The 25,177-nt window shown below is 35.8% G+C and overlaps 1 protein-coding gene across 2 annotated transcripts; it reads left to right on the top strand.

The window, feature by feature from the left end:
• Positions 1-8,854: 8,854 nt before the first annotated feature.
• LOC101265151 (uncharacterized) lies at positions 8,855-21,219 on the top strand. 2 transcript variants are annotated; one of them, XM_004244904.5, is made up of 8 exons: positions 8,855-11,358; positions 11,433-11,555; positions 11,644-11,724; positions 12,111-12,251; positions 12,905-12,961; positions 20,103-20,129; positions 20,738-20,833; positions 20,922-21,219. In XM_004244904.5, the coding sequence occupies exons 1-8, from the start codon at positions 11,152-11,154 to the stop codon at positions 21,105-21,107; spliced, it is 918 nt and encodes a 305-aa protein (XP_004244952.1). In that variant the 5' UTR covers positions 8,855-11,151; the 3' UTR covers positions 21,108-21,219. The 2 variants fall into 2 exon arrangements, with proteins under 2 accessions (XP_004244952.1, XP_010324883.1); XM_010326581.3 differs by having other exon boundaries at positions 12,890-12,961.
• Positions 21,220-25,177: the final 3,958 nt, after the last annotated feature.

Here is a 25,177-nt window from a genome sequence, read left to right as displayed (position 1 = left end):
ATGATTTGTTTGATCAGCTTCATGGTGCCGCCGTATTTTCTAAGATTCATTTGAGGTCCGGCTACCATCAACTGAGGATTAGAGCAGCATACATCCCTAAGACCACATGTAGGACTCGATACGGCCATTATGAGTTCCTTGTGATGTCTTTTGGGTTGACTAATGCCCCAGCCGCCTTTATGGACTTGATGACACGTGCGTTCAGACCATACCTTGATTCATTTGTTATCATCTTCATCGATTACATATTGGTATTCTCGCGGAGCCGGAGTGAGCATGAGCAGCATTTGAGGATAGTGCTCCAGACATTGAGAGATCAGCAGCTTTATGCCAAGTTCTCAAAGTGTGAGTTTTGTCTTGCGTCTATAGCATTCTTGGGGCAAGTGGTGTCCAAGGAGGGTATTAGGGTAGATCCGACGAAGATTGAAGCTATTCGTGATTGGGACAGACCCACTTCTGTTACTGAGGTTCGTAGCTTTGTCAGGTTAGCGAGTTACTACAGGCGTTTTGTTGAGGGCTTTTCTACTATTGCAGCTCCTTTGACTCGGTTGACTCGCCGGGATATTCCCTTTATGTGGTCAGAGGATTGTGAGATGAGCTTTCTGAAGCTCAAGGAGTTGCTTACTAGCGCTCCTTTATTGACTCTTCCGATTGAGGGTGAGCATTTCATGATTTATTGTGATGCGTCTGATGTTGGTGTGAGTTGTGTATTGATGCAATAGGGCTGGGTTATTGCGTATACGTCGAGGCAGCTTAAGGTCCATGAGCGCAACTACCCCACCCATGACTTGGAGTTGGCAGCGGTAGTTTTCGCGCTTAAGATTTGGAGGCACTAATTGTATGGAGTTCAATGTGAGATCTATACTGACCACAAGAGACTTCAATATATCATGGGCCAGAGGGACCTTAATTCGAGGCAGCGTCGTTGGATTGAGTTCTTGAAGGATTATGATCTCTCCATTCTCTATCATCCGGGCAAGGAGAACGTGGCAGCAGACGCCTTGAGCTGGAAGGTGGTGAGTATGGGTAGTCCAGCCTTCTTAGCTGCAGGTGAAAGACCCTTGTCTTTGGACATTCAGTTTTTATCAAATAGCATGACTTGATTAGATACCTCAGATTCTAGACGCGTCTTGGCTTATATGGGAGTTCAGTCTTCTTTGTATGATAGGATCCGTGGTTGTCAGCTTGAGGATAAGGCCCTGGGGTCCCTTAGAGATCGAGTATTAGCGGGTAATGGTGATTAGGCTACCTTAGATCCTGATGGAGTGTTGAGATTCGCCGGTCGCATTTGCGTCCCGAGAGTTGGAGATTTGATACAGTTTATACTTTCTGAGGCTCATGAGTCTAGATATTCTATCCATCCGGGTACAGCAAAGATGCATCGTGATTTGAGACAACATTACTGGTGGAGTGGCATGAGACGAGATATTGCTGACTTTGTTTCTCGTTGCTTGTGCTGCCAGCTGGTAAAGGCTGAGCATTTGAGGCCTGGTGGTGAATTTCAGGGATTACCCATTCCAGAGTGGAAGTGGGACCGCATTACTATGAATTTTGTGGCTTATCTACCAAGGACTTCTAGAGGAGTTGATAGTATTTGGGTCATCGTTGATCGATTGACCAAGTCAGCATATTTCCTTCCCGTTCAGTCTTCATTTAGTGCCGAGAGGTTGGATCGTATCTACATTCGAGAGATCGTTCGACTTCATGGGGTGCCAGTTTCTATTATATCAAATCGGGGTTCTCAGTTCACGTCTAGCTTTTGGAGGACCTTTCAGGATGAGTTAGGCACCCGGGTTGACCTGAGCATAACTTTCCACTCGCAGACTGATGTCCAGTCAGAGCGCACTATTCAGGTCCTTGAGGACATGATACGGTCTTGTGTTTTGGAGTTTGGTGGTTAATGGGACTAGTTCTTGCCTTTGGCAGAATTTGCGTATAACAACATCTACCATTCTAGCATTCAGATGTCCCCGTTTGAGGCCTTGTATGGTAGGCGTTGTCGCTCTCCAGTGGTCTGGTTTGAGTCTTCAGAGCCTAGATCATGAGGTATAGATTTGATTCAGGAGGCTTTGGAGCAGGTGAGAGTGATTCAGGATAGACTCTGGACAGCTCAGAGTAGGCACCAGAGTTATGCAAATCGAAGGCGTTGACCTTTGAGATTCTCTGTTGGTGATCAGGTATTTCTACAGGTATTTCTCAGTGTGTCGCCCATGAAGGGTGTGATAAGATTTGGGAGGCGGGGTAAGCTTAGCCCCAGGTACATTGGCCCTTTTAAGATACTTCGGACAGTTGGGGAGGTTGCTTATGAGTTGTCCCTACCTCCAGCATTTTCAGCCATCCATCCAGTTTTCCATGTCTTGATGTTATGCTCTACATCTATTTTCATGATGCAGGTCCGAGCACGAGTAGTCAGCGTTGATCGAGTTTGGAGCATTTCTGGTCTGGAGACATGGGTGAGCACACGGCGTTTTGTACTATTTCAGTCTCCATCTGTTTATATAAAGACTTGTCTTTTACTTTTCGAGACAGTCTAGTTTCGATGGTCCACTATTTGGACTTGCACTTGTTTTGTTGGTAGCTTTGTATTAGTGACTTCCAGGCTTTGGGAGGGATCCTTAATTTTATTTATGTTTTGGTTTGCTTATGTTGTTATAGTAATTTTGCTTAGTCTTCTTCTTTAGTTTCTACCCTCACACCCATTACGTGTTGTTCTGGGTTGTGGTTTGGCTTACCTACCGGTGGGTTACAGTAGGTGCCTCCATGGCTCGAGAAATTGGTTTACCGTTGTAATAACGGTTTTGAACTCTACCAATTGCAGCGGTGCCTATCACAATGAATTAAAATAGGAGGAATTGGTTTTTCAAAATAAGGAATTTGAAACAATAGATCTCTTAACCAACTCGCTTCCTCACTAGCTGAAGCTAAAGCAATTAGTTCAGCCTCCATGGTAGAGTTAGCAATTATAGTTTGCTTTTTTGATCTCCAACATACAACAACACCACCTAAAGTAAAGACATAACCAGTGGTAGAACAGGAATCACCTGACAAAGTGTTCCAATCCGCATCACAAAAGTCTTCAAGTACAACAGGATATTTGTTGTAGAACAAACCACGATTTTTCTTTCCAATTAAATATCTCATAACTTTTGTTATAGAATGCCAATGTTCATTACCTGGCTTGCTTGTAAACCTGCCAAGTACTCTTACTGCATATGCAATATCAGGCCTAGTGCAATCAGTCACATATCTTAAACTTCCGATTATACTAGCATATTCCTTTTGATTTATTACATCATTTTCACTTTCAACAGGAAATAAGTGGACAATTTAATCAAAAGGAGTAGCAACATGCTTGCAATCATGAAAATTATATTTTTTTCAAAATTTTCTCAACATAATGTGTTTGGTCAAGGAAAATCCCCTCACATGTTCTAGTTATTTTTATTCCAAGGTAAAATTTGTCTCACCAAGATCTTTCATATTAAAATGGCTTCTAAGAACATTTTTAGCTTCATCAATGACATTCATGTTAAAGCCAAAGATCAACAAATCATCAACATATAAGCAAATGATCACATGTGAATTATTCCAAGACTTATGATATATGCACTTATCACACTCATTTGTTTTAAAACCATTTTCAATCATGCAGGAATCAAACTTTTCATGTCATTGCTTTGGTGCCTATTTCAAGTCATATAGGGATTTAGTAAGTTTACATACTTTGCTTTCTTGGCATGCTTCAACAAAACACTCGGGTTGGTTCATATAAATTTCTTCATTTAGGTCTCCATTTAGAAAAATAGTTTTTACATCCATTTGATGAATTTGCAAACCAAAAATTGCAGCCATAGCAACTAGAAGTCTAATGGATGTAATTCTTGTTACCGGAGAAAAAGTATCAAAAAATTCTAAACCTTCTAGTTGTTTAAAACCTTTTGCAACTAGCCTAGCCTTGTATTTATCAATAGAACCATCCGGTTTCAACCTTTTCCTTAAGACCCATTTGCAACCAATTGTTTTACAACCCGGTGGTAAATCAACTAACTTCCAAGTTTTATTAGAAATTAGAGATTCCATTTCATCATTTACAACATCTTTCCAAAAGATAGAATCATGTGAAGATAATGCTTCTTTCATAGTTAGAGGGTCATTTTCATTATTAAACACATAAAAACCAGGACCAAAATCTTTTTCTACTCTAGCTCTTTTACTTCTTCTTAATTCAAAATAACCAACTTCTTTGTTTTTCAAGGTTGAAGTAGAAGAACTAGGTAGTGACAAAATATTTTGTTCAATCCTTTGACCCCCACTATTTTTAGTATCAAAAGGAAATTTATTTTCATGAAAAATTGCATCACCAAATTCTATTACAATATTATTTTCAAGATTAAAAAATCTATAAGTTGTACTATTTGAAGCATAACCAAGAAAAGCACAAATAGTAACTTTCTTACCCAACTTTGTAATCTTGGGATCCATTAGCCTCACAAAGGCTAGACAACCCCAAACTCTTAGATATTTCAAACTTGGCTTGTAACCTTTCCACAATTCAAAAGGTGTCAATTTAGACTTTTTATGAGGTACACGATTCAACACATAACAAGCAGTTAAGATAGATTCACCCAAAAAATTTAAAGGTGCATGTGAGTCAAGTAGCATGACATTAGTCAATTCAACCAAAGTTTTATTTTTTTCTTACTGCTACTCCATTAAACGAAGGAGAGTAAGGATGAGGAGTTTCAGCAATTATTCCCAATGATCTAACAAAAAAATTAAACTCATTTGATTCATATTCACGCAATTAAGATAGCTTCACCCCAAAAATTTAAAGGTGCATGTGACTCAATTAGCATGGCATTAGTCAATTCAACCAAAGTTCTATTTTTTCTTACTGCTACTCCATTAGACGAAGGAGAGTAAGGAGGAGGAGTTTCATGAATTATTCCCAATGATCTAACAAAAGAATTAAACTCATTTGATTCATATTCACGGCCTCTATCACTTCTAATTCTTTTTATTTTTCTTCCAAACTGATTTTCAACCTCATTGAGATAAGTTTTGGAATTTTCAAAAGCATCAGTTTTATTTTTCATCAAGTAAACATATGTGTACTTATAAAAATCATTAATGAAAGTGATAAAATATCTATTACCTTCACGAGTTAGAATTCCACCAAGTTCACAAATATCAGTATGAATTAATTCTAACAAATCAGTTTTTCTTTCAACTTAAAAATGAGGCCTTTTAGTGATCTTGGCTTTACTACAAGCCTCACACTTTTTAAAATTCTTTTTAACCATTGGTATTAATCCTAAACTGCTCATGATTCCAACATCACGATCATTAATATGACACAAACGAGCATGCAAAAAATTAGTAGAAGAAAGCATATAAATAGAAATAGAAGTTTTATTCATTTCAACATTCAACTTAAACATCCCATCACATGCATACCCCTTCCCCACAAAAATACCTTTATTCACTATTACATATTGATCAGATTTAATAATCTGCTTAAAGCCTGCTTTATTAAGAAGAAAACTAGACATCAAATTTTTTCTCATAGTATGAGTATAAAGTATATCTTTCAATGTTAATATCCTTCCAGAAGTGAAACACAATTCAACATCTCCCTTTCCAAGCACTTGAGTAGTGTGAGCATCACCAAGCATGATGGTTTTGGGCTCCTCAAAATGAGTATATTTTTTAAACCAAACTTTGTCATAACAGACATGACGATTTGCACCAGAATTAGCCCACCATCCATCAACATTCTCAACCATGTTTATGTTGGTAATCACCACCACAAAAGGTTCTTCGGTAACGTTTGCCTGAGGGTTAGGACCACCTTTCAGGAAACTGCAAAATCAAGCAATATGCCTACTCTTGCCACAAACAAAGCATGGTCCCTTTTCTTGAACATGTTGATTTTGTTCTTGGTGATTTTCACCATTATTTTTCTTGGGAGGTCTACCATTATTTTTCTTGAATTTTTTCTTCTTAGGCTTTAAATAAGTATTTTTGTGAGTTTCACGAGTAGCACTATTCGAAGTAATTAAATTTACCTTCGATGTGATGTTGTTCTCTTCTGTTTGTAAAAGTGCATCGTGGTCCCTTGCTTCTTCTTTCATGCGGATTTTCATTATGAAGGTTTCAAGAGAGGTTTTCTTTTGTTTGTGGTGCATAGTTTTTTGAAATTCCTTCCAAGAAGGTGGAAGTTAATCCACTATGCCACAAACAATAAGGTTATCTCCAATTTTCACCTCTTCGAACCTAAGCTCTCCAACAATCAAGATGAAGTCTTGAGCTTGATCTACCACTTATTTGGTGTCCACCATTTGAAAATGAAAAAATCTACTAGCTGCATATTTTTTCGCTCCAGCATCTTCGGTATCATACTTACTCTGCAATGCCTTCCAAATTTTCTTTGTACTAGAGTAAGTTTATATCATAATAATCCTAAAAATTATCAGATAGACAATTAATAAGATAATACCGACACTGATAGGAATCACCATCGTACTTTTCCTCTTTCTCTAGATGAGAAATAGTTTCATCATCATTCATAGTGGTGATGTCTTCTTTATTTGGATTCTTCTCAGTTAATACATAAGAAACATTGAGAAGACTTAAGTAGAAAAGTACTTTACCCTTCCATCTCTTAAAATGGTTACCATTGAACCGAAATGGCTTGTTAAGATCTCCCATCTTGACATTCGAGGTTTTTTCAATTGTAGCCATCTTTGAATCTCCTTAAAATTGTTAGTGAAAAAACTTACAAGATAATAAAATTGAAATATAACAATTGAAAATAAAATGAAGAAATTAATCTCTCCAGGCTGAGGCGCGGATATCTCGCTCTCTTTAAGGAGATTCAAGCCCACTACAACAAATGTTTTTACCGATCCAGCAGTAATCCTGTTTGACTTGACCTCTCAAGGATACAACAACCTTCACAAAGTATAACTCAACAACTCTGGACAAGAGTTGAGTTCAAAGCTCCACAAAAAAGAACACCTCCCTTCAACTAATAAGAACTCTCTTTTAGACTAACTCTTTCACTCTTTGTTTTCTCTTGTGTTTTTTGTGTGTCCAAACCAAATGAAAACCACCACTATTTATACTACAACAAGTCTTCCTAGCAATGAATAGGAAGATAATGGAGGTAGAAAATAGTGAAAATAATGACCTTAAAAGTTTCATAGGTTACAATAGGAGTTACATAGGTTACAAAGAGTAATGGAGGAATTAAGAATGAAATAAAGTGATGGACAACCAATTCTATTGGATGATGTAGAAGTTATCCATTCCAATGTTTATTGGAATGTTTTTATCTCACAATGAATTCAACCAATAAAACCAAAAGTAATGGCATTACATGGCTACCAAGTCAAAGATGAATAGCATGATTAAATTGGTAGTTTAAAACTCAAATGTCTACCAATGGTCATTCTTATAACTCCAAAATAAAGCAATTTAATATGTTAAATATTAATACTAAAATGCTAATAACCTAACACTTTTCAATAACTAACATTGCATCCCATTTAATACGGATAGAGTTATTCAAATATTTTGTAGATAGACCTTTACCTTCGGGATATCTATCTTTGAAGTATGCTCAAATGACTTTTGTTGTGGCGTGTGGATTATGACTCGTAAGATGTTCTGAGCCACAAGTATGCATCTTTTCATACTTTTCAATATAAAATCTATCAGAATTTTCAACTTTCACCGCTTTTAGCCACCACTTGCAGTCAGGATGCTCATTTGACACAATACACTGAATGCGAATTAATTACTTTCTTCAATCTAAAATCTTTTTGGACATGCAATTTTCAATGCAATATCTAATTCTTCTTTATTTCGACATATCTTTGTAAAAGCTTGTTCCATCTTCTTGAGCATGACTACATTAAGTTAATTAATTATCAACTATAATAAATTTATTAAGTGTACAAAGAGAATGAAATTTTAGAAATAATTAAATTTATAACTTCATAGTACATGTCTATCAGCAACTTCACCAATAATGGGCAATCTATTTCGAACTTCAGGAGGAAAAATATCTTGACCTTCACGCTCTTCATTCGAAATATTCATATCTATCCTACCACATTCATCGTTCAACACTTGTTGGTCATCATAAAAGTTATAACTATCCACCAACCATGTAGATCCTTAAAACACCTCTAGGTCCATCTTCCAAATAAGTCCTTAAACTAAGTTGATCATTTATCTTGAAAGGAGTCGTCTTATGCTTTTCATCACAACTATGCAGGTAAGTGATCACAAAATCTTTTAACTCACAATTTAATTTACAACAAGTAATGATTTTATTCTCAAAATCATCATATGCAATATCTGTATGCACAATCATAGCAATTGTCGTTGGCAATTCTTTACTCTTCCAACGCCAAATAGAACGACTGTTGGACTCGACCCATTCGCCATTACAATTAACCGGTAGTACTATTCTATCTCCATTAATGATGTTAAAGATACCTGAAAATATTCTAACTTAGAACTAAGAAATTGATCATAACAAAAATTCTATTAAAATATCACAACTGTTGTAAGTTAGTAAGCATCCGTTGAAATAGATATAGCAATTGCGGCAATTATTCAACAACATCATTCAACAACTGCTGTAAATTATTGAAACAGTCTTATCAGTTGATGAAATTTATTATACATTTGTGGCAAGAACAATAACACAAAAATCGAATTTTTAAATGAATAATATACACAAACAATACTATTAACTTGTTAAAATGATTGAAAATTACCAGTTAAGAAGTAATTTCTAAAGCTTCAGACCTTTTCAAATCACATGTTGAATTAAAATTTGAAATTCTCCCTTCTCAAATTCTTCAAATAGAAAATCTACAATAAGTTGCAACACCAATAAAATAATAAGAAGAAGAAGAAGAAAAAGAGGAGGAAGAAAGAACCAGTGATGAAGATGAGAAGCAATAAAAGAAAACATGAAAAGAGCGAGAGTTGAAAGAGAACAAAAAAAAATGATTTGAGGATCTTCCTATTTAGAAATTTAAGGTTTTAATTAAATTTGGATGAAAGTATAAAAATAAAAACTTAAGGATCTATTTAACTATTTTTAAAAACTAATTAAAAATTTATCACCTACACTTAATAATTAAAACTAGTGGCACATTTTTAAAATTTTACGGAAAAGGGCCTAAAATACCCTCGAAGTATTGGAAATGGTATACAACTACCCCTCATCTACCTTTTTTCTCCAAAATACCTTCCTCATCCACCCATTTGCTCACAAATACCCTTTCCATTGATCTTTAGGTCCAATTTTAGACAATTTATTGGTTGACATTTAATTATGTAATATAATTTTAAACTTATTCATTACCCACCAATTTTTAACTAAACCCACCCCAATACTTATTGAACTCACCAGACCCAATACAAAAAGAACCCAATCTCTTCATGATAGACATGGGTTGGACCTGCTAGATGATGGTGTAAACTAATGAGCAGTTTCGGTTTTAAAGACTAATGGGTTTCACTTCATGCTATAAATTTTCCAAATAATATTTTTGTCCATACAATTTGTCATTATTTGACAAATATTTTTGGCAAATATCTCAAATTTCCAAATACTAGTTTTTTCTAGTATTTGGGTCAAATATCATTATTTGGGATATTTTAAAAATTAAAACTTTACCCCAATCTTTTATCTTTTACAAAAACACTCTTTCTAGTAGTTGCTTGCGTTGTATTACATCATTTTTACGTGAACACCAAAATAGTGATGAAATATTTAGTGAATATTAAATAATGATATGATTGTTGATGAAAATTATTAAAAATTGGCTTTAGGTAACAAAGTCATGTACTTTATCTACTTCACGATGTATGGAATAATTCTTGTTGCACTTACTCCAAATTACCACATTGCTTCAGTGTCATGGACATTATTTGTTATTGTTGTAACTAACATTCAATTGACTTGTAATACAAACTTTTAGTTAGTTTTGATAGTTTTTAAAACTTGTGTGTATAAATCATATTTTTCTAAAAAGGTGAAATATATTTCCCAAATTTTATGGCCAAATACATGGTGAAATTTCACCCAAATTTTCACTCAAATAATATTTGCCAAGAATATTTGGAAATCTATGGCCAAACGCTAGTTTAATTGACTTGCATTGGGATTTGGGAATATACTGCAAATAAGTGGTGTTGGCATTCTTAATTACTTGGGCTAAGAATGATCATTTCTCTTATTACTACGAAAAAACTACTAGTGAGTTTCTATTTTTATTTCCTTTTTTGCCAAGAAATAATTTTATCGAATAAGCTACACCACACTGAGTAGGTAATGAGTGTATGCAGAAAATTCACTGGACTTGACTCTTCTATGCAACCAAGGAATCAGTGAAGTCCAATGCAAGAATTATGTTTTCTTTCCCCTTATAGCATCAACCATTTCTGTTAAATCTATGCAAAAGATAAACTTCTTGGTGCATAGCTGGTGATAATGTTTCATTTTTTACTATTGCACATTGAACTTCGAGTCACTTGTCTTTCTTCTATGAGATCACAATTCCATTTACGTTATATATTTTCTATAGGATACTTTGTTAGTCTTTTAAAGGTTCAATTTGCTTAAGAAATAAATTGGGTTCTTTTTGTATTGGGTCGGGTGAGTTCAATAAGTATTGGGACGAATCTAGTTAAAAATGGGTGAATAATGGGTAGGTATAAAATTATATTAAATAATTAAATTTCAACCAATGATTGAGCGCCACGTAATTAAAAGAATTATTTTATTATTTTAAATGGTGCTCCATCATTGTAGTGACTAAAATTGGACGTCAAAGCGGATAAGAAGGGTATTTGTGAGCAAATTGGTGAATAAAAAATGTATTTTGGAGTTAATAAGTGGATGAGTGATAGTTATATATCATTTCAATATTTCAAGAGTATTTTAAACTTTTTTCGTAAATTTTATAACTTCTTTTATCACCTATAATTCATTCCCCGTGTCTCATCCTCCAAGCTCGCATGATAGGGACAGAAAGTACAACCGTTTGTATGCATATAAAAAAAACCAGAGTCACCATGAATGCAAATTGAAATAGTTTCTAGTAAAATCAAGCCGACCGTTCCATGGATTTGACGAGGCTAAGACAAGTTTCAGTTCCGGTGATTCCGGCATTCGCTTGTGAGAAGGACTCAGAAGCAATGCGTCGCCGTAGAGTCCTCAGAAAGTTTGATAAAGAGTTAGCAAACCGAAATTACAAAGCTGCTAACTCTCTGTTAAAGCAATTACAGCACAAGCCCCGAGCCCTACTTTGCTTCGATTCTGCCAAATTGGTAATTTTCTTTCAAAATTTTGCACTTTGCTGGAGTAATAGTTATGCTAATTCGTTCACTGTATTGTAATGGAGGTGCCTAAAATAATCAATACACAAGAACTATCTATGGTTGATTCATCGTCTTTTGAATCTTTAGTTGACACAATTATGTGTTCAATCAAATATAGCATCAAGTTTGCTCTATCAGATGAGGAGGTATGCCAGCTTCTTATTTTTAATTCTATTGTTAACCACATGCTATGCATTTTTTTCAATTTAAATATTTGGCATTATATTCATATAGGTCTTAATAACGGGATTTGAGGATGCTACTGGGAGTGAAACCGATAATTCCCCTTATGAAGATCATCAAATGTGTTTGCAAGTAAGACTTGTTAATAGTTTGATGATTATTTTATGCAAGGAACAAAGACAAATCGCTATCACAGGAAAACATGTAATTGTTCGTAAAACAATATTTAAATGACCCAATTCATAGGCAAGTGGTGACACTTGCTTTATATGAAATTCTATTTGACAAATTTAAGGCATGTCTATTTGCGTACAAGCTTTTATTCTTCTGTTAGTAGCTATTATTTGTGTACACAATTGAATATCAAGTACATGGCGAGTCTCTCTGTTGATGTTGATGTAAGTTATCTCGAACTGCTCTCTCTTCATTCAACTAAATTTCGTATTGTTTGTTCTGAACATTTTAAATCATTGAGCTCATATAGTCTAGCTGTATGTTAAAAGGTGCATTTTTTGCAGCATGAGGTGGGGCATTTTTTGGTTGGTTACCTGGTCGGGGTCTTACCAAGAAGCTATGAAGTACCTAGTCTACAAGATATAACACAGGACAAATTTGCTCAAGGAAATGTGCAGTTTCTTGGCTTTGAATTTCTGAAAGAAGTAAGAATGATGTATTAGTTACTATGAGAATTGTATAAACACCATGTATTGGCAACATATGGCTGTAGGATTTCTTTTATTTCACTTTTCTTTAATCTCTCTTGTTTCTGTAGTAAATTCTGGCGTGACTTCCATCTATTTATATCCTATTCAAATTCCCTGTTCCATAATTTCGTCTTATTCTAGAATAATGTATGAGTTGTATGCTTTTTGGAATGTCATGGCACCTATGCCCTCTTTGACAAACTAACGCAGGCTTTGAAACAAGTGACTACTAGCTACAAAGTTAGCATGTTTCCTACCATGTCCATATGATTTCTTTTCTTAGAGTTTAAGACCAGCATTCATGCAATTTTGCTGACTACACTCCCAATAATGTGATGGATTAATCTGCATATTTGTCTCTTGTTGATGCTGCTATTTTTTTGTGGTATTTGTTCCTCAATAATTACTACTTTAAGCATATCTAGGCACACAGGTATTACATGTGGATTTTAAAAATCAATTCATACTAGCCTTTGTTAGCTTCTCAAGATGAACTACTTCCCATTCATATGTTGCACTATAGAGAAGAAGATCTTTAAATTAGGTTCGTTTCTATTGTCAGTTGTAATTCAATGCATAGTCATTCATTTCAGGTCCAAATTGTGCAGGTTGATATTAATACTATATCAAGCAAACGGTTTACCCATGGCAAGCTAAAAAGCAAGGTAAGAATGGCTTGTTAAATATGTCAGCTTGAAGCTACCAAGATTCATGTAAGATATGTGGAAGGGTGAAGGACCAAAAATGTCCCTGAAGAAAAGGTAAAATTACCCTCTATTAATAGTTGAGATGACCACTAGCATTGCCATCACTAAAGTGGTTCAAATATTCGCTTATTTGCCAATTCAGCAAACGGTATCATTAAAAATGAAATTAGAAAATAAATAAGACAAAGTAATCGTCGATGGCAATAGTGATCTCAACTATCAATGGAGGGCAAAATTTTACCTATTTTGCATAGTTCAGGGGCATTTTTAACCCTTCATCCTGCGTGGAATGAATGTCAGGACAGTGAACAAACTGCTGGTGTAAATGATCATTATTTTGTAGACATAATTAGACCATGTGATTCTCTTCCATTTTAGTAGCTACAGAAGTAGTGGCTGATATACAAAATTTCTACCATCAAGGAATTTTTGAAAAAAGCTTCAATGCCACTTTCATTGCATTAATACCTAAGAAGATTGGGGCCAAAGATCTGAGAGACTTTAGACCTATCAGCTTGATAGGTAGCATTTACAAAATCATATCCAAGCTTTTGACTGAAAGACTGAAGAAAGTAGTGCACAAATTGGTATATGCTCAGCAGATGGCTTTCATCAAAGGTCGACAAATTCTGGATGCCATCTTAATCACCAATGAATGCACTGATGCTAGGATCAGAAGTAAAGCCCGAGGTATATTGTGCAAGTTAGACATTGAGAAGGCTTTTGATCACTTGAACTTGAACTTTTTATTGGGGATGCTTAGCAAGATGGGATATCGAGAAACTTGAATCAAATGGATCCACTTTTGCATAAGCACTGCTAAGTTCTCAGTACTTGTCAATGTCTCTCCAGCTGGCTTCTTCCCTTCACAGAGAGGTCTGAGGCAGGGGGATCCTCTATCCCCCTTCTTGTTCATCATTGCCATGGAGGGTTTAACATGCTACAGAAAGCCCAAACAAACAACTGGTTCAGAGGATTCAAAGTAAGCTCCAGGGAAGAAAGTAACATGACGATTACGCATCTACAATATGCAGACGATACATTGATTTTTTGTGAAGCAGATTTGAATCAAGTAGGGATGCTAAGGGTGATTTTTATTTTATTTGAGGCCATCTCCGGGCTGCACATCAACTGGAACAAAAGTTTTATTTACCCGTTAATGAAGTGGGATCTTCAGAGACTGTCCGACATTCTAGGAGGTAGAATTGGGTATCTTCCAACAACATATCTTGGTTTACCTCTGGTGGCAAAAGCAAGTCTATAAATATATGGACTCAGGTGTTGGAGAAATGTGAAACAATGTTGGCTAATTGGAAAACCCAATACTTATCCATGGGAGGAAGGCTGACCTTGGTTAACTCTGTATTGGATGCAATGCCTACCTACATGATATCTCTGTTTCCTGTCCCCCTGCCAGTGTTATGAAAAGGTTGGACTCCTTGAGAAGGAACTTCTTTTGGGAAGGGAACAACGAGAAAAATAAAATACATCTTCTCAATTGGAAGTCTTGTCAAACCAGCAAGAAGGTGGTGCTAGAATTAAGAATCTAAAGATCCAGAATCAGAGTTTAATGATGAAGTGGTTATGGAACTTCAACTCAGACGAATATCCATTATGGGAGAAGATAATCATGGAAAAATATGGTTTGGATGGAAGAGGGACTACCAAAGTAAGCAATAGTCCTTATGGAGTTGATCCCTGGAAATCCATAAGGAACTTGTGGCCCAAATTGCTAGCAAAAACCATGTTCAGCGTTAGTAATGGAAGGAAAGTCGATCTATGGAATGATAAATGATTGAACAAGGTCCTCTAAAGCAACTCTATCCATACATATACTCCCTCAATCAACAACAAAACTCAACAAATGAAACGGTTTGGGGTGAACACGGTTGAAATTTGAGTTCCAGAAGAGCTTTAAATGATTGGGGAATCGATAGACTAGCAAGCTTCTTCGGAACTTTAGAACAGTTCAAAGGTACATCAACTGAAGCAGATTGCTTGATATGGTTAAGGAATAAAGAGAACAAGTTTACAGTGAAAGCAGCATACAGAGTACTCACAACCTCAAACAATTTGAGTGGGACCTGGCCTTGGAAGATGATCTGGAGGGTTAAGATCCCTCGCAAAGTTGCATGTTTCTCTTGGTTGCTAGCCAGAGAAGTTGTACTCACACAAGATACGCTCACGAGGGGAGGTTTCATTCTTTGCTCAAGGTGTTTTCTCTGTGGTAAGGAAGCAGAGACAATCTCTCATCTCTTTCTTCACTGTAGCTGCACTGACCATTTGTGGAAGATTTTCATTAACTTGAGGGGCATTAGCTGGACTATGCCCGGAAGAGTATCTGATATATTGAAATGTTGGAATAGTGATACCAATCCCTCCAATAAAAAAAAAAATAAAAAAAAAAATCCCTCCAATCAGTTAAAGAGATGGAAAATTGTCCAAGCTTGTATTTGGTGGACTGTGTGGGGAGAAAGAAACTAAGTTTGTTTTGAAGACAAAGCCATTAGTATACAGAAACTAAAGTTGAAATGTTTAGGGCTTTTCTTTTTTTGTAGTAAATATAGCTTAATGGAGGAGTTCGAATCAACTAATGATGTACTCGACTCCTTACGAGAAGATTAAGGACTAGCAGTTTATTTTTGCTCATCTGGATGTAAATATGGGGGACTACACACCCTTTGTGTAGTTTGTTATTAATACACAAAAATGGTACCTGTTAAAAAAAAAGTAGCTTTTCACAGTCACCTCTAGGTAAATTAACTAGGAAAAGTTTCTATTAATAGAGAGCCAAAGGATAATTAAAAGATAGCAGTAGTCCCTCTATGCATATTTTGGAAATAAACGTCCATAAAATTTAAATTTCTGGTTAAGAGTAGCATACTTGAAAATATTGAACAAATACTTGAATTTTATGAGATGCTAGGGAAGAAACTGTAATAGCCTGTCTTTGAGTACCATCTTGGCCTATCACCATATTATATTTCTTAAATTTCTGGATGATAGGAATCAAATTAATTTGGGGATAAGTTTTTCTCGATGAGTCCTCTCTCGGTGTAGGTTACTAAAATGTGCTGGCCATGGGGAAGAGAGTCAGTGCTTCATCACAGAAGGTTCTAATGGTGCAGGAAGCAGCAACAAAAGGATATCAGCAAAGGGGGGAACAGGCACAGCAGCTTGAACTCCAGAAAGAGATCAAAATTGGATCTGAATCTAGTGCAACAATAAACTGGCAGAAAGAGGTAGAGAAAGTAGCTCAGTTAGTGGTGCAGAAGGCTAATGATACGGATAAAGAAAACTATGCAATAGCACTTGGGCCGAAATCACTCATCTACAACCTTCAAGACAAGGGTCTCCATCTGGAAGTGGAACGAAAGCATGGGCTGATGAAGAAGAAGAGGAACTGGTGCAGATGCCAAAGGCGAGAATAGCGTGGGACACATTCGATATTTTAAACTATCCAATGTTGTTCAAGCTAGATTACATCGTTCCGGAGAAACATGGTGAGGAGTCGATTATCGGTATTGATTTAGAAGATATTGAGTCTGAATTAGCTATTGAAATAATGCGGTGGTGTGTATGTTCTGGGTGCAAACCCTCCATTCAATGTAACCAATGGATACATCCAAAAAATTTGGTTGAACAAGATGGCGATGCTGAAAAATGGAGTCATAATAGTAAGGTTTGATTCAGTTGAAGGAAAAGAGGAGGTGTTGAAAGAGGGTGAGTTTACCCTTTTAATAAGAGGCCATTTATTGTCAAAGCATGGTCTATGGATATGTAATTCACAAAGGAGCAATTGGATTCTGTTCCAATTTGGATAAAACTCCCAGGTTTGGACTTCAAGTATTGGAGTCCAATAGGATTAAGCAAGATAGGGAGTTTGATAGGGAAACTATTGATGGAAGATCAAAACACTGCAAAGAAGCTGGGACTTAATTTTGCTAGAATCCTAGTTGAGGTAGAGTTTGGGGCCAATATTACCGAACTAGTGTGTTTCAAGAATGTAAAGGGAAGGTGATAGAACAAAAAGTTGTGTATGACTAGAAGCCAACTCATTGCAGGTTTTGTGATAAATATGGGCACTCCACTGATGAATGTAGAAGGAAGGATCCTGCAAATAGGAAGGTAACAAAGGAAAATGAGAAGCAGGGCAAGCCACCAGCACAAGTTGGACAAAGCAGTGAAGTTAAAGAGGATAAACAAGCTGATTTTAAAAACTGGAGAGAACAGAAGTGCAGGTTGTACAACTTTGAGGATAACATACAAAACATACACAAGTGACAACAGGTTGAACAAGGGAGTCCATCTTCTGAGGGTTGGGTAACACCATTCAAGACCGGAAGGAGCCAAAGTCCACATCAAATACAAGTCACTAGTAATAATTCATTCCAGATGTTGAACAAATTCATTGAGGTAACTACCCCAGCCCCAAAACTGTACAAACAATGGGAAGCAAAGCCATGTCCCAGTGGCCAGTAGGGAATGGTTAACATGTTATGCTGGAAGGTGAGAGGGCTCAATGCCCTGAATAAGCAGAAGGGAGGTGTTACTCCTCTGCAATAAGGAACAAGTGGGATGTGTTGGGCTGGTTGAAACAAAGGTGAAAAACCAAAATATGGTGAAAGTGGTGAAGAAAATGTTAGCAGGTTCGAATTCCTAACCAACTTAGAGTCACACTATAATGGAAGAATTCTGCTAGTTTGGAGACCATATTACTATAAAGTAGAGTTCGTAGAGAGATCTGCCAAATGCTGACTTGCAAGGTCTGCTGCAGTCCTCTTCAACTAACGTTTAGGGTGTCAATTCTGTATGCATACAACACTAGAGAGGAAAGAAGAGACATGTGGATAGAAATAAAAACACAAAGCTCTATTTACCGAGAGCCATGGTTATTACTGTGTGATTTTAATTGTGTTACGCACTGATGATAGTCTGGGAGGTAACCCTGTCTCTTGGACAGAAGTTGCCTAATTTCAGATCTGTATTAATGTAAGTGGATTGATAGAACTACCCAATCAAGGGCAAAAGTATACATGGAATGATAGAAGTACATGGAATATGATATATTCAAAGATAGATTGGATGTTCAGCAATTATATTTGGTTGAACACTATGCCTTCATGTGGAACATCTTATCTACCTGAAGGTATAAGTGACAATTGCCCTGCAAAGGTTTATCTACAGAATCATATTATTAGAACAAGGAGAGCGTTCCAGTATTGTAATGTTTAGTCTCAACATCCACAGTTCAATGATAAAATCCGAACAGTATGGACCACACATGTGGAGGGATGCAAAATATGGTAAGTAGTGAAAAGATTAAAATTATTGGAACCATGTCTGAAGAAGCTGAATATTCACACAATAATGTAGGAGCATAGTTACTGAAGCAAGTAAAGATAGGGATGCACTGATAGAAGGTCAACATAAACTTCATATTGACCCTCTGAATAAGTCTATGCAGGAAGAGGAGAAGGTAGGGACCCCATGTATCCTTAATTGTTTGTACTTGTTATGGAGTACTTATCCAGGACAGTGAAGTGTATGAGTGAGTTGCCTGAATTTCAGTTTCATCGAATGATTAGGAAAGTCAAGTTCACACATTTAGTATTTGCGGATGATTTGATGATATTTTGCAAATGGGATGTTCCATCAGTAAGCAGAATAATGGCACTCTTGCAACATTTCAGTAGTGTCACTGGTTTAGTTGAAAATATGGACAAGTCAAATATATTCATGGCAGGGTGGATGACAACACTAAAAGCCAATTGTTGTCAAGAATAGGATTTTCGCAGGGCTGATTTCCTACTAGGTACCTTGGACTATCATTATCTTCTAAGAAATGGAGCAAAATGGAGTGTCATCAACTGATTGAGAATATCACTAGTAGAATTACAAAAGTTTACTTGAAACAGTTATCCTATGCAGGAAGGCTGCTAGTGGCTATCTCAGTTATGTTTGTTATTCATAGCTTCTGGGGTTCTGTGTTTATACTACGCTAAAGTGTGTTACAAGAAGTTGACAAGCAATGTAGGGAGTACCTATGGGGAAGCTCTGTGGACACGAGGAAGACAACATTAGTAGCTTGAGATAATGTTTGTGTGCCTAGGAAGTTTAGTGGTCTAAATATTAAAGGAAGCCAGTTGTGGAATGTGGCATCTGGAGGTAACTGTTATGGCAGTTAGCAGTCAAGATGGGTACATGGGGTGTATGTGAAGGATCTAGTTATGCATCAGTGTTAGGAGTGCAGAGTAAATTGAGGATTGTAGGGTTTATATGGAATAAAATCTCTCAACCAAGGCATAGATACATTGTGTGGTTAACTGTGCAAGTTAGATTGCTGACCAAAGATAGACTACAAGCGATGAATATACTAGTGGATACTATAACATGCAGTTTGTGTGATGCTCAGGTTGTAGAGACACAACACCGCCTATTTTCTGTATGTGATTGGACTAAAGGACTCGTTACAGCAATTGCTCAATGGCCTGGAGTGCAGATTTCATCAGGAGATGTCAAATTGGTGTTGGATAGAATTTGGAGGAGGCACTGGAAGCTACTTTACAAGGAAACAATACCATGTGTGGCAGGCCAGGAATTGGAAACAGTTTCAGTGTTAGATTAGATATGGTTTAGAAGACTAGGAAAGGCCAATATTTGGCTCTTTAATTCAGCAGTTTTTCATGTAATTAAAGATATGTTGATGACTTAACTCACATAGCCCCCTTCCTAGAAGTATTGTGGTGTTGGGTGCTCTTTAGGTTTATTGGTTTGGTTGTTAATGGTAATATTTACATTTGTTACCAAAAAATAAAAGTTCTGGATGTGTGCCAAAGGCATCCTCCCCTGTTCATCAGATTGTTCAATCTTCTTTTTGATTTCATAATTTGAAATCCTATTATCATGTAAATATTATGAACTTATGAGAAATGTTGTAATCAACTGACATTCGTCCACATTTAAAGATCTTTGTGGAAAAATTCAGTTAATTATTATTCCTTTGTGCAATAACATTACGTTTTTTGCGTAACTCACATCTCCATGCATTTCTAACCATAACTCCAACTTCCATGCTTAAAATGCAATGTCTTTGCAGGAAAATAGGGCCAAAATCTCATCCCAGGTCAGATATCTTGCTATTTTGATCGTTTTTGTTTTTATAAATGTTTGCAAGCCTTAAAAATCATTATTATTTGATTTGGAGGTGGTTGACTTTTCTGTCCGAAGTTGTGCCTCGATTCTTGTGTTATATCAGGTGTAGTTATGAACATTATTTCAGACCATTACCATTGACCCACAAATATAATGAATTTATGTCACTTAATGGACCAACTCTAGCATCATTGATATTATAATGTAACATTATAGCTACAACCATGTAGGCTTGTAGCATGACACTCACATACAAATAGTGCTGGCAGAAATGAGCCTGTATTTTGTTAAGCAGCTCAACCTGCCATATTTTAGCGGATTGAATAAGTGATATTTTAGATGGATAAATGTTGGTCTTCAGCCCATATTTAAACCATATAAATATGAAAAATATATGGGTAAAAATGGGTATGCCATACTGCCCGCTGCTCTGTTTCTTTGTAAAACTCTCATAACAGACGAAATTAATGATCAGTAATTTTATAGTTATTCAACAAATATATCATGAAACTTATTTTGTGTACTTATATTGCTGGGAATAAAAATATTATTATCGAACTTACGATTCTCTTCAAGCAGACTTTGAACAGGTTCTTGTGTGTGATACTAGGAGGGTTAGCAGCAGAGCACCTGTTATTTGGTTACTCCGAATTACTTCACTCAGATGTTCAAAAGGTCACATGTTGTCTATAATATTTTGCTTTATCGATATGGAGCCTAAGTTGGACCAGTTGCTGACTGCTTCTCCATTAATTGTGGGCAGTTGGACAGAGTGCTAAGGTGGTTATGCTACAATGAGAATGAAGCCGACTCTCTGGTAAGATGGGCTATTCTTACCACTTTGTCACTATTAAGTCATCATCACGAGGCTCGATCAAGACTAGCAGAGGCCATGACTTCAAGAAGATCAATTGGCTATTGTATTGATATGATAGAGAGCACTTTGTGAGGCCATGTTGTTTAGCCACTTACTATGTCAACAAGTTCCCTTCTCATTTTCTTGCAGCAGCAGAAATGTCAGAATACATAAGAGGGGTTACCTAAATAATGTCTTTCTCTTATCTCTCAAAGAGCATCAGAAACTAAGTTACATTGACCCTACTTGACTTCACCTGGCCCTGACTGCAGTGTTATGGCCAAGTCCTTCAGATAGAAGAAAAGAGCAAGTGAGGTCCAGTGGTATAGGTCAGGAGATCACATGTAGGGGTGTTGGTATGATTTTCCCCCCAATTTTCTCATATTTGGTTGATTTATATGTTTTGGAAAATATTTTTCAAATCAACTCATTTTTCCTTTAAAGATTAAGAAAAACATTTTACAAAACTCGGCTCCCATCTCAAGTTACAATTTTTTTTTCCCCGACCCTCATTAAAAATAATAATTAACCATTTAAAACATTATTTTTGAAAAATAGTTCAAATTTTAAAAATTTTGACTACCTCTACCCTCCCCCATTTCTATCTCAAGTAAGTTTGTTTTTGAATTTTTTTTAAAAAAATTCATTTTCTTCGACCCTTACCTCCCTACCAGCCCCATTCCTCCCCAATTTTAAACTTTTTTTAAAAATCAATTTAATTTTTTTTATCCACCTCATCTGATACCTCGACCCCTTGATCATCCCTTGCCCTACCATCCCCCACAACCTCTCTGTTATTTTTTTTAAGTTAGTGTTTGAAAAGAGTTTCAATTTGAATTTATTAACTTTTTACCCCACCCACCCTACCCCTTATCCCTTTCCCCAAAAAATGAAAAGTGTTATGAAACTATAGAATAAGAAGAAAGTAGAGAGAAGAAAAGAGTTATTATTTCTTTTAAGGGATACTTTTACAATGAAGAGAGCCCCTCTATTTATAGGGGAGTTCTAACTTGGTCCCCAAGTAAGACTCTTAACCATATCCTAAAAGGACTCCACATGGAAGACATTTACTATAATACAAATACTTTATAACACTCCCTCAAAATGTCCAAATCATAAATGACGGGCCTCGTAAAAAGCCTTACTAAAAAAAACTTTAAGAAAAGAAAAACTCTAGTGGAGGAAAAGAGTACACATATCTATTAATACACATCTAGACTGCCTCATTAAATATCTTACAAGGAAAATTCACTGGGACAAAAACCTCGTAAGGGAAAAAGAGAACAACGTGCATTAATTCCCCCTAATGAGAACATCAATCTAGAGACTTTAATCTTCGTATTTCAAGCTTGTGCACCATCTTAATGAAAGTTGCAGTTGGTAAAGACTTGGTGAATAAGTCGGTCAAATAGTAACTTAAAAGAATCTGTTGCACATTCATATCACCATTCTTTTGGAGTTCATGTGTATAGAATTTTTTTTGTGAAATGTGCTTTGTTCTATCTACTTATATGAAATCTCCCTTAAGTTGTGCTATGCATGCTGCATTATCTTTATATAAAGTGGTTGGTATTTTATCAGATACACCAAATCACATTACTCTCTAATGTGATTTATCATAGGCGTTAACCACACACATTTACTACTTGCTTCATGAATAGTTATAATCTCAACATGATTAGATGACGTGGTTACGATGAACTGCTTTGTAGATCTCCAAGATATGACAGTCCCCCCACATATAAACATATAACCTGTTTGTGGTCAAACTTTGTATGAATCAAATAAATATGTTGCATCAACATAACCAACAAGAATGGAGTTACAATTATTAGAATAAAATAAGTTCATCTTAATTGTCCCTTTAAGATATCACAAAATGTGTTTGGTCCCATTCCAATGTCCCCTAGTAGGAGTAGAACTTTACCTTTCTAACAAATTAACAACAAAAAGCTATATTAGGTCTTGTAGTATTAGCAAGTTACATTAGTGTACCAATTGCACTAAGATATGGTACTTCAGAACCAAGAAGTTTCTCATTCTTTTCTTGAGGTTGGAATGGATCCTTATTTACAAAATCTTTTCAACACTTTTTCTTTGTAGGCAGATTGATGAACAAAAATATCATTTGTCAACTGCTCAATTTGCAAACCAAGACATAATTTTGTCCTTCCAAGATCTTTCATCTCAAATTCGCTCTTTAAATAATCAATTGCCTTTTGAAGTTCTATTGGAGTTCCAATAAGATTTATGTCATCAACAAAACTAGCAAGTTTAACAAGTTCCGATATTGATTTCTATATAAAGATACATGGACAAATTGCATCATTTGTATAACCTTCCTTCATTAAATACTCACTAAGACGGTTACACCACATGCGTTCAGATTGCTTCAAACCATATAATGATCTTTGCAATTTAATTGAATATATTTTTCGAGATTTGGAATTACTCGATTTAGGCATCGCAAATCCTTCAGGATTATTCATGTATATCTTATTATCAAGTGATCCATAAAGTTAGACTATAACTACATCCATCAAATGCATTTCAAGTTGCTCATGGACTATGAAACTATGAGATGACGTAATCTTATTGCATCCATAACGGGTGAGTATGTCTCTTCATAATCAAACAGGCCTTTGTGAAAATTCTTGTGCCACAAGGCGTGCTTTATACCTTTGTATTTCATTTTTTGTCATTTCTTTTTTGGACAAAAATTCATTTACAACCAATATATTTAATAACATTAGGTGTTTGAACTACTGGTTTAAAAACTTCACGCTTGGCAAATGAATTCAACTCTAATTGAATTGCTTCTTGTCATTTTGGTCAATCATTCCTTTGTCGACATTTTTATAATAGATTGAGGTTCAAGATTTGATTATCTTGCATGATATTTGTTGCAATATTATATGCAAAGACATAATCAACCACCATTTTTTATTGATTAAGATTAGTTTCAACATTTTTTAGATTTATGGATAGTTCATTATTTTCTTGCGTGATTCTTTCATAGTGTGATCTTGACATTTTATTTTTCTTTTTCTAGAATTTTGATCCTTAGAACCCAATGGTCTACCACACTTAGGCATGGTTTTGACTCATTAGCTATGACACTAGTGGATGGTCCTATAGGGACATGAATTCAAATTGGGACATTCTTTGTAGGAATCTATGATTTAACAATCCTTTTCAAATCTGTAAATGTGTCTGGCATTTGATTTACAATTTTTTGTAGATGAATAATCTTTTGTATTTCTTGCTCACAAATAAAATAATATGGATCAAGATGAGACGATGATAATTTTTCACAAATTTTTTTGTTTTATTTCACTATTCTCTCCCCCCTAATTTTGGAAAAACCATCTCATCAAATCGACAATTTGCAAATTGAGCTATAAACATGTCTCAAATCAATGACTCAAGATAGCGAGTAATGGAGGGTGGTTCAAACTTAACATATATTCCTAACCTTCTTTGAGGGCCCATCTAGTGAGATTTGGTGGTGCCACAGGCATATGTACAACACATTCAAAAATTCTTAGATGAGATATATTAGGTTCTTGACTCAAATTTATTATCAATGGAGAAACCTTAATATAATTTGTCGGTCTGAGATGAATAAGTGATGCAACATGCAAAATTGTATGTCTCCACACATAAGTGGGCAACCTAGTTTTCATAAGCAGTGGTTTGCTATTAATTGCAGACTTTTAATTAATGATTTAGCGAGATCATTTCGAGTATGAACATGAGCAACGGGGTGTTCAACTCTTATCCAAATTGATACACAATAATCATTAAATGACTGGGATGAAAACTCTGCAGCATTATCAAGACGAATAGACTTACTGTGATTATCATGAATGTGTGTCTTTAATCTTATTATTTGTATCAATAATTTTACATATGCCAAGTTACAAGATGACAATAGACACACAAAAGACCATCTAGAAGAAGGTCTATTAGAACCATAAAGTGTCTAAATGACCCACTGGGTGGGTTAATAGGTCCACAAACATCCCCATGTATACGTTCCAAGAATGCAGGGGACTCAATCTCAATTTTCTCTGGTGATGGTCTCACAATTAACCTGTCTTGATACAAGTAGTACAAGAAAATTCACCATTTAAAAGAACTTTTAGGTCCTTTAATGGATG

Source organism: Solanum lycopersicum, chromosome 8 (assembly GCF_036512215.1).
Source record: "Solanum lycopersicum chromosome 8, SLM_r2.1".
Classification (NCBI taxonomy): domain Eukaryota; kingdom Viridiplantae; phylum Streptophyta; class Magnoliopsida; order Solanales; family Solanaceae; genus Solanum; species Solanum lycopersicum.
The sequence above is the reverse complement of the archived record's forward strand: the minus strand, read 5'-3'. Positions and strand labels throughout refer to the sequence as shown.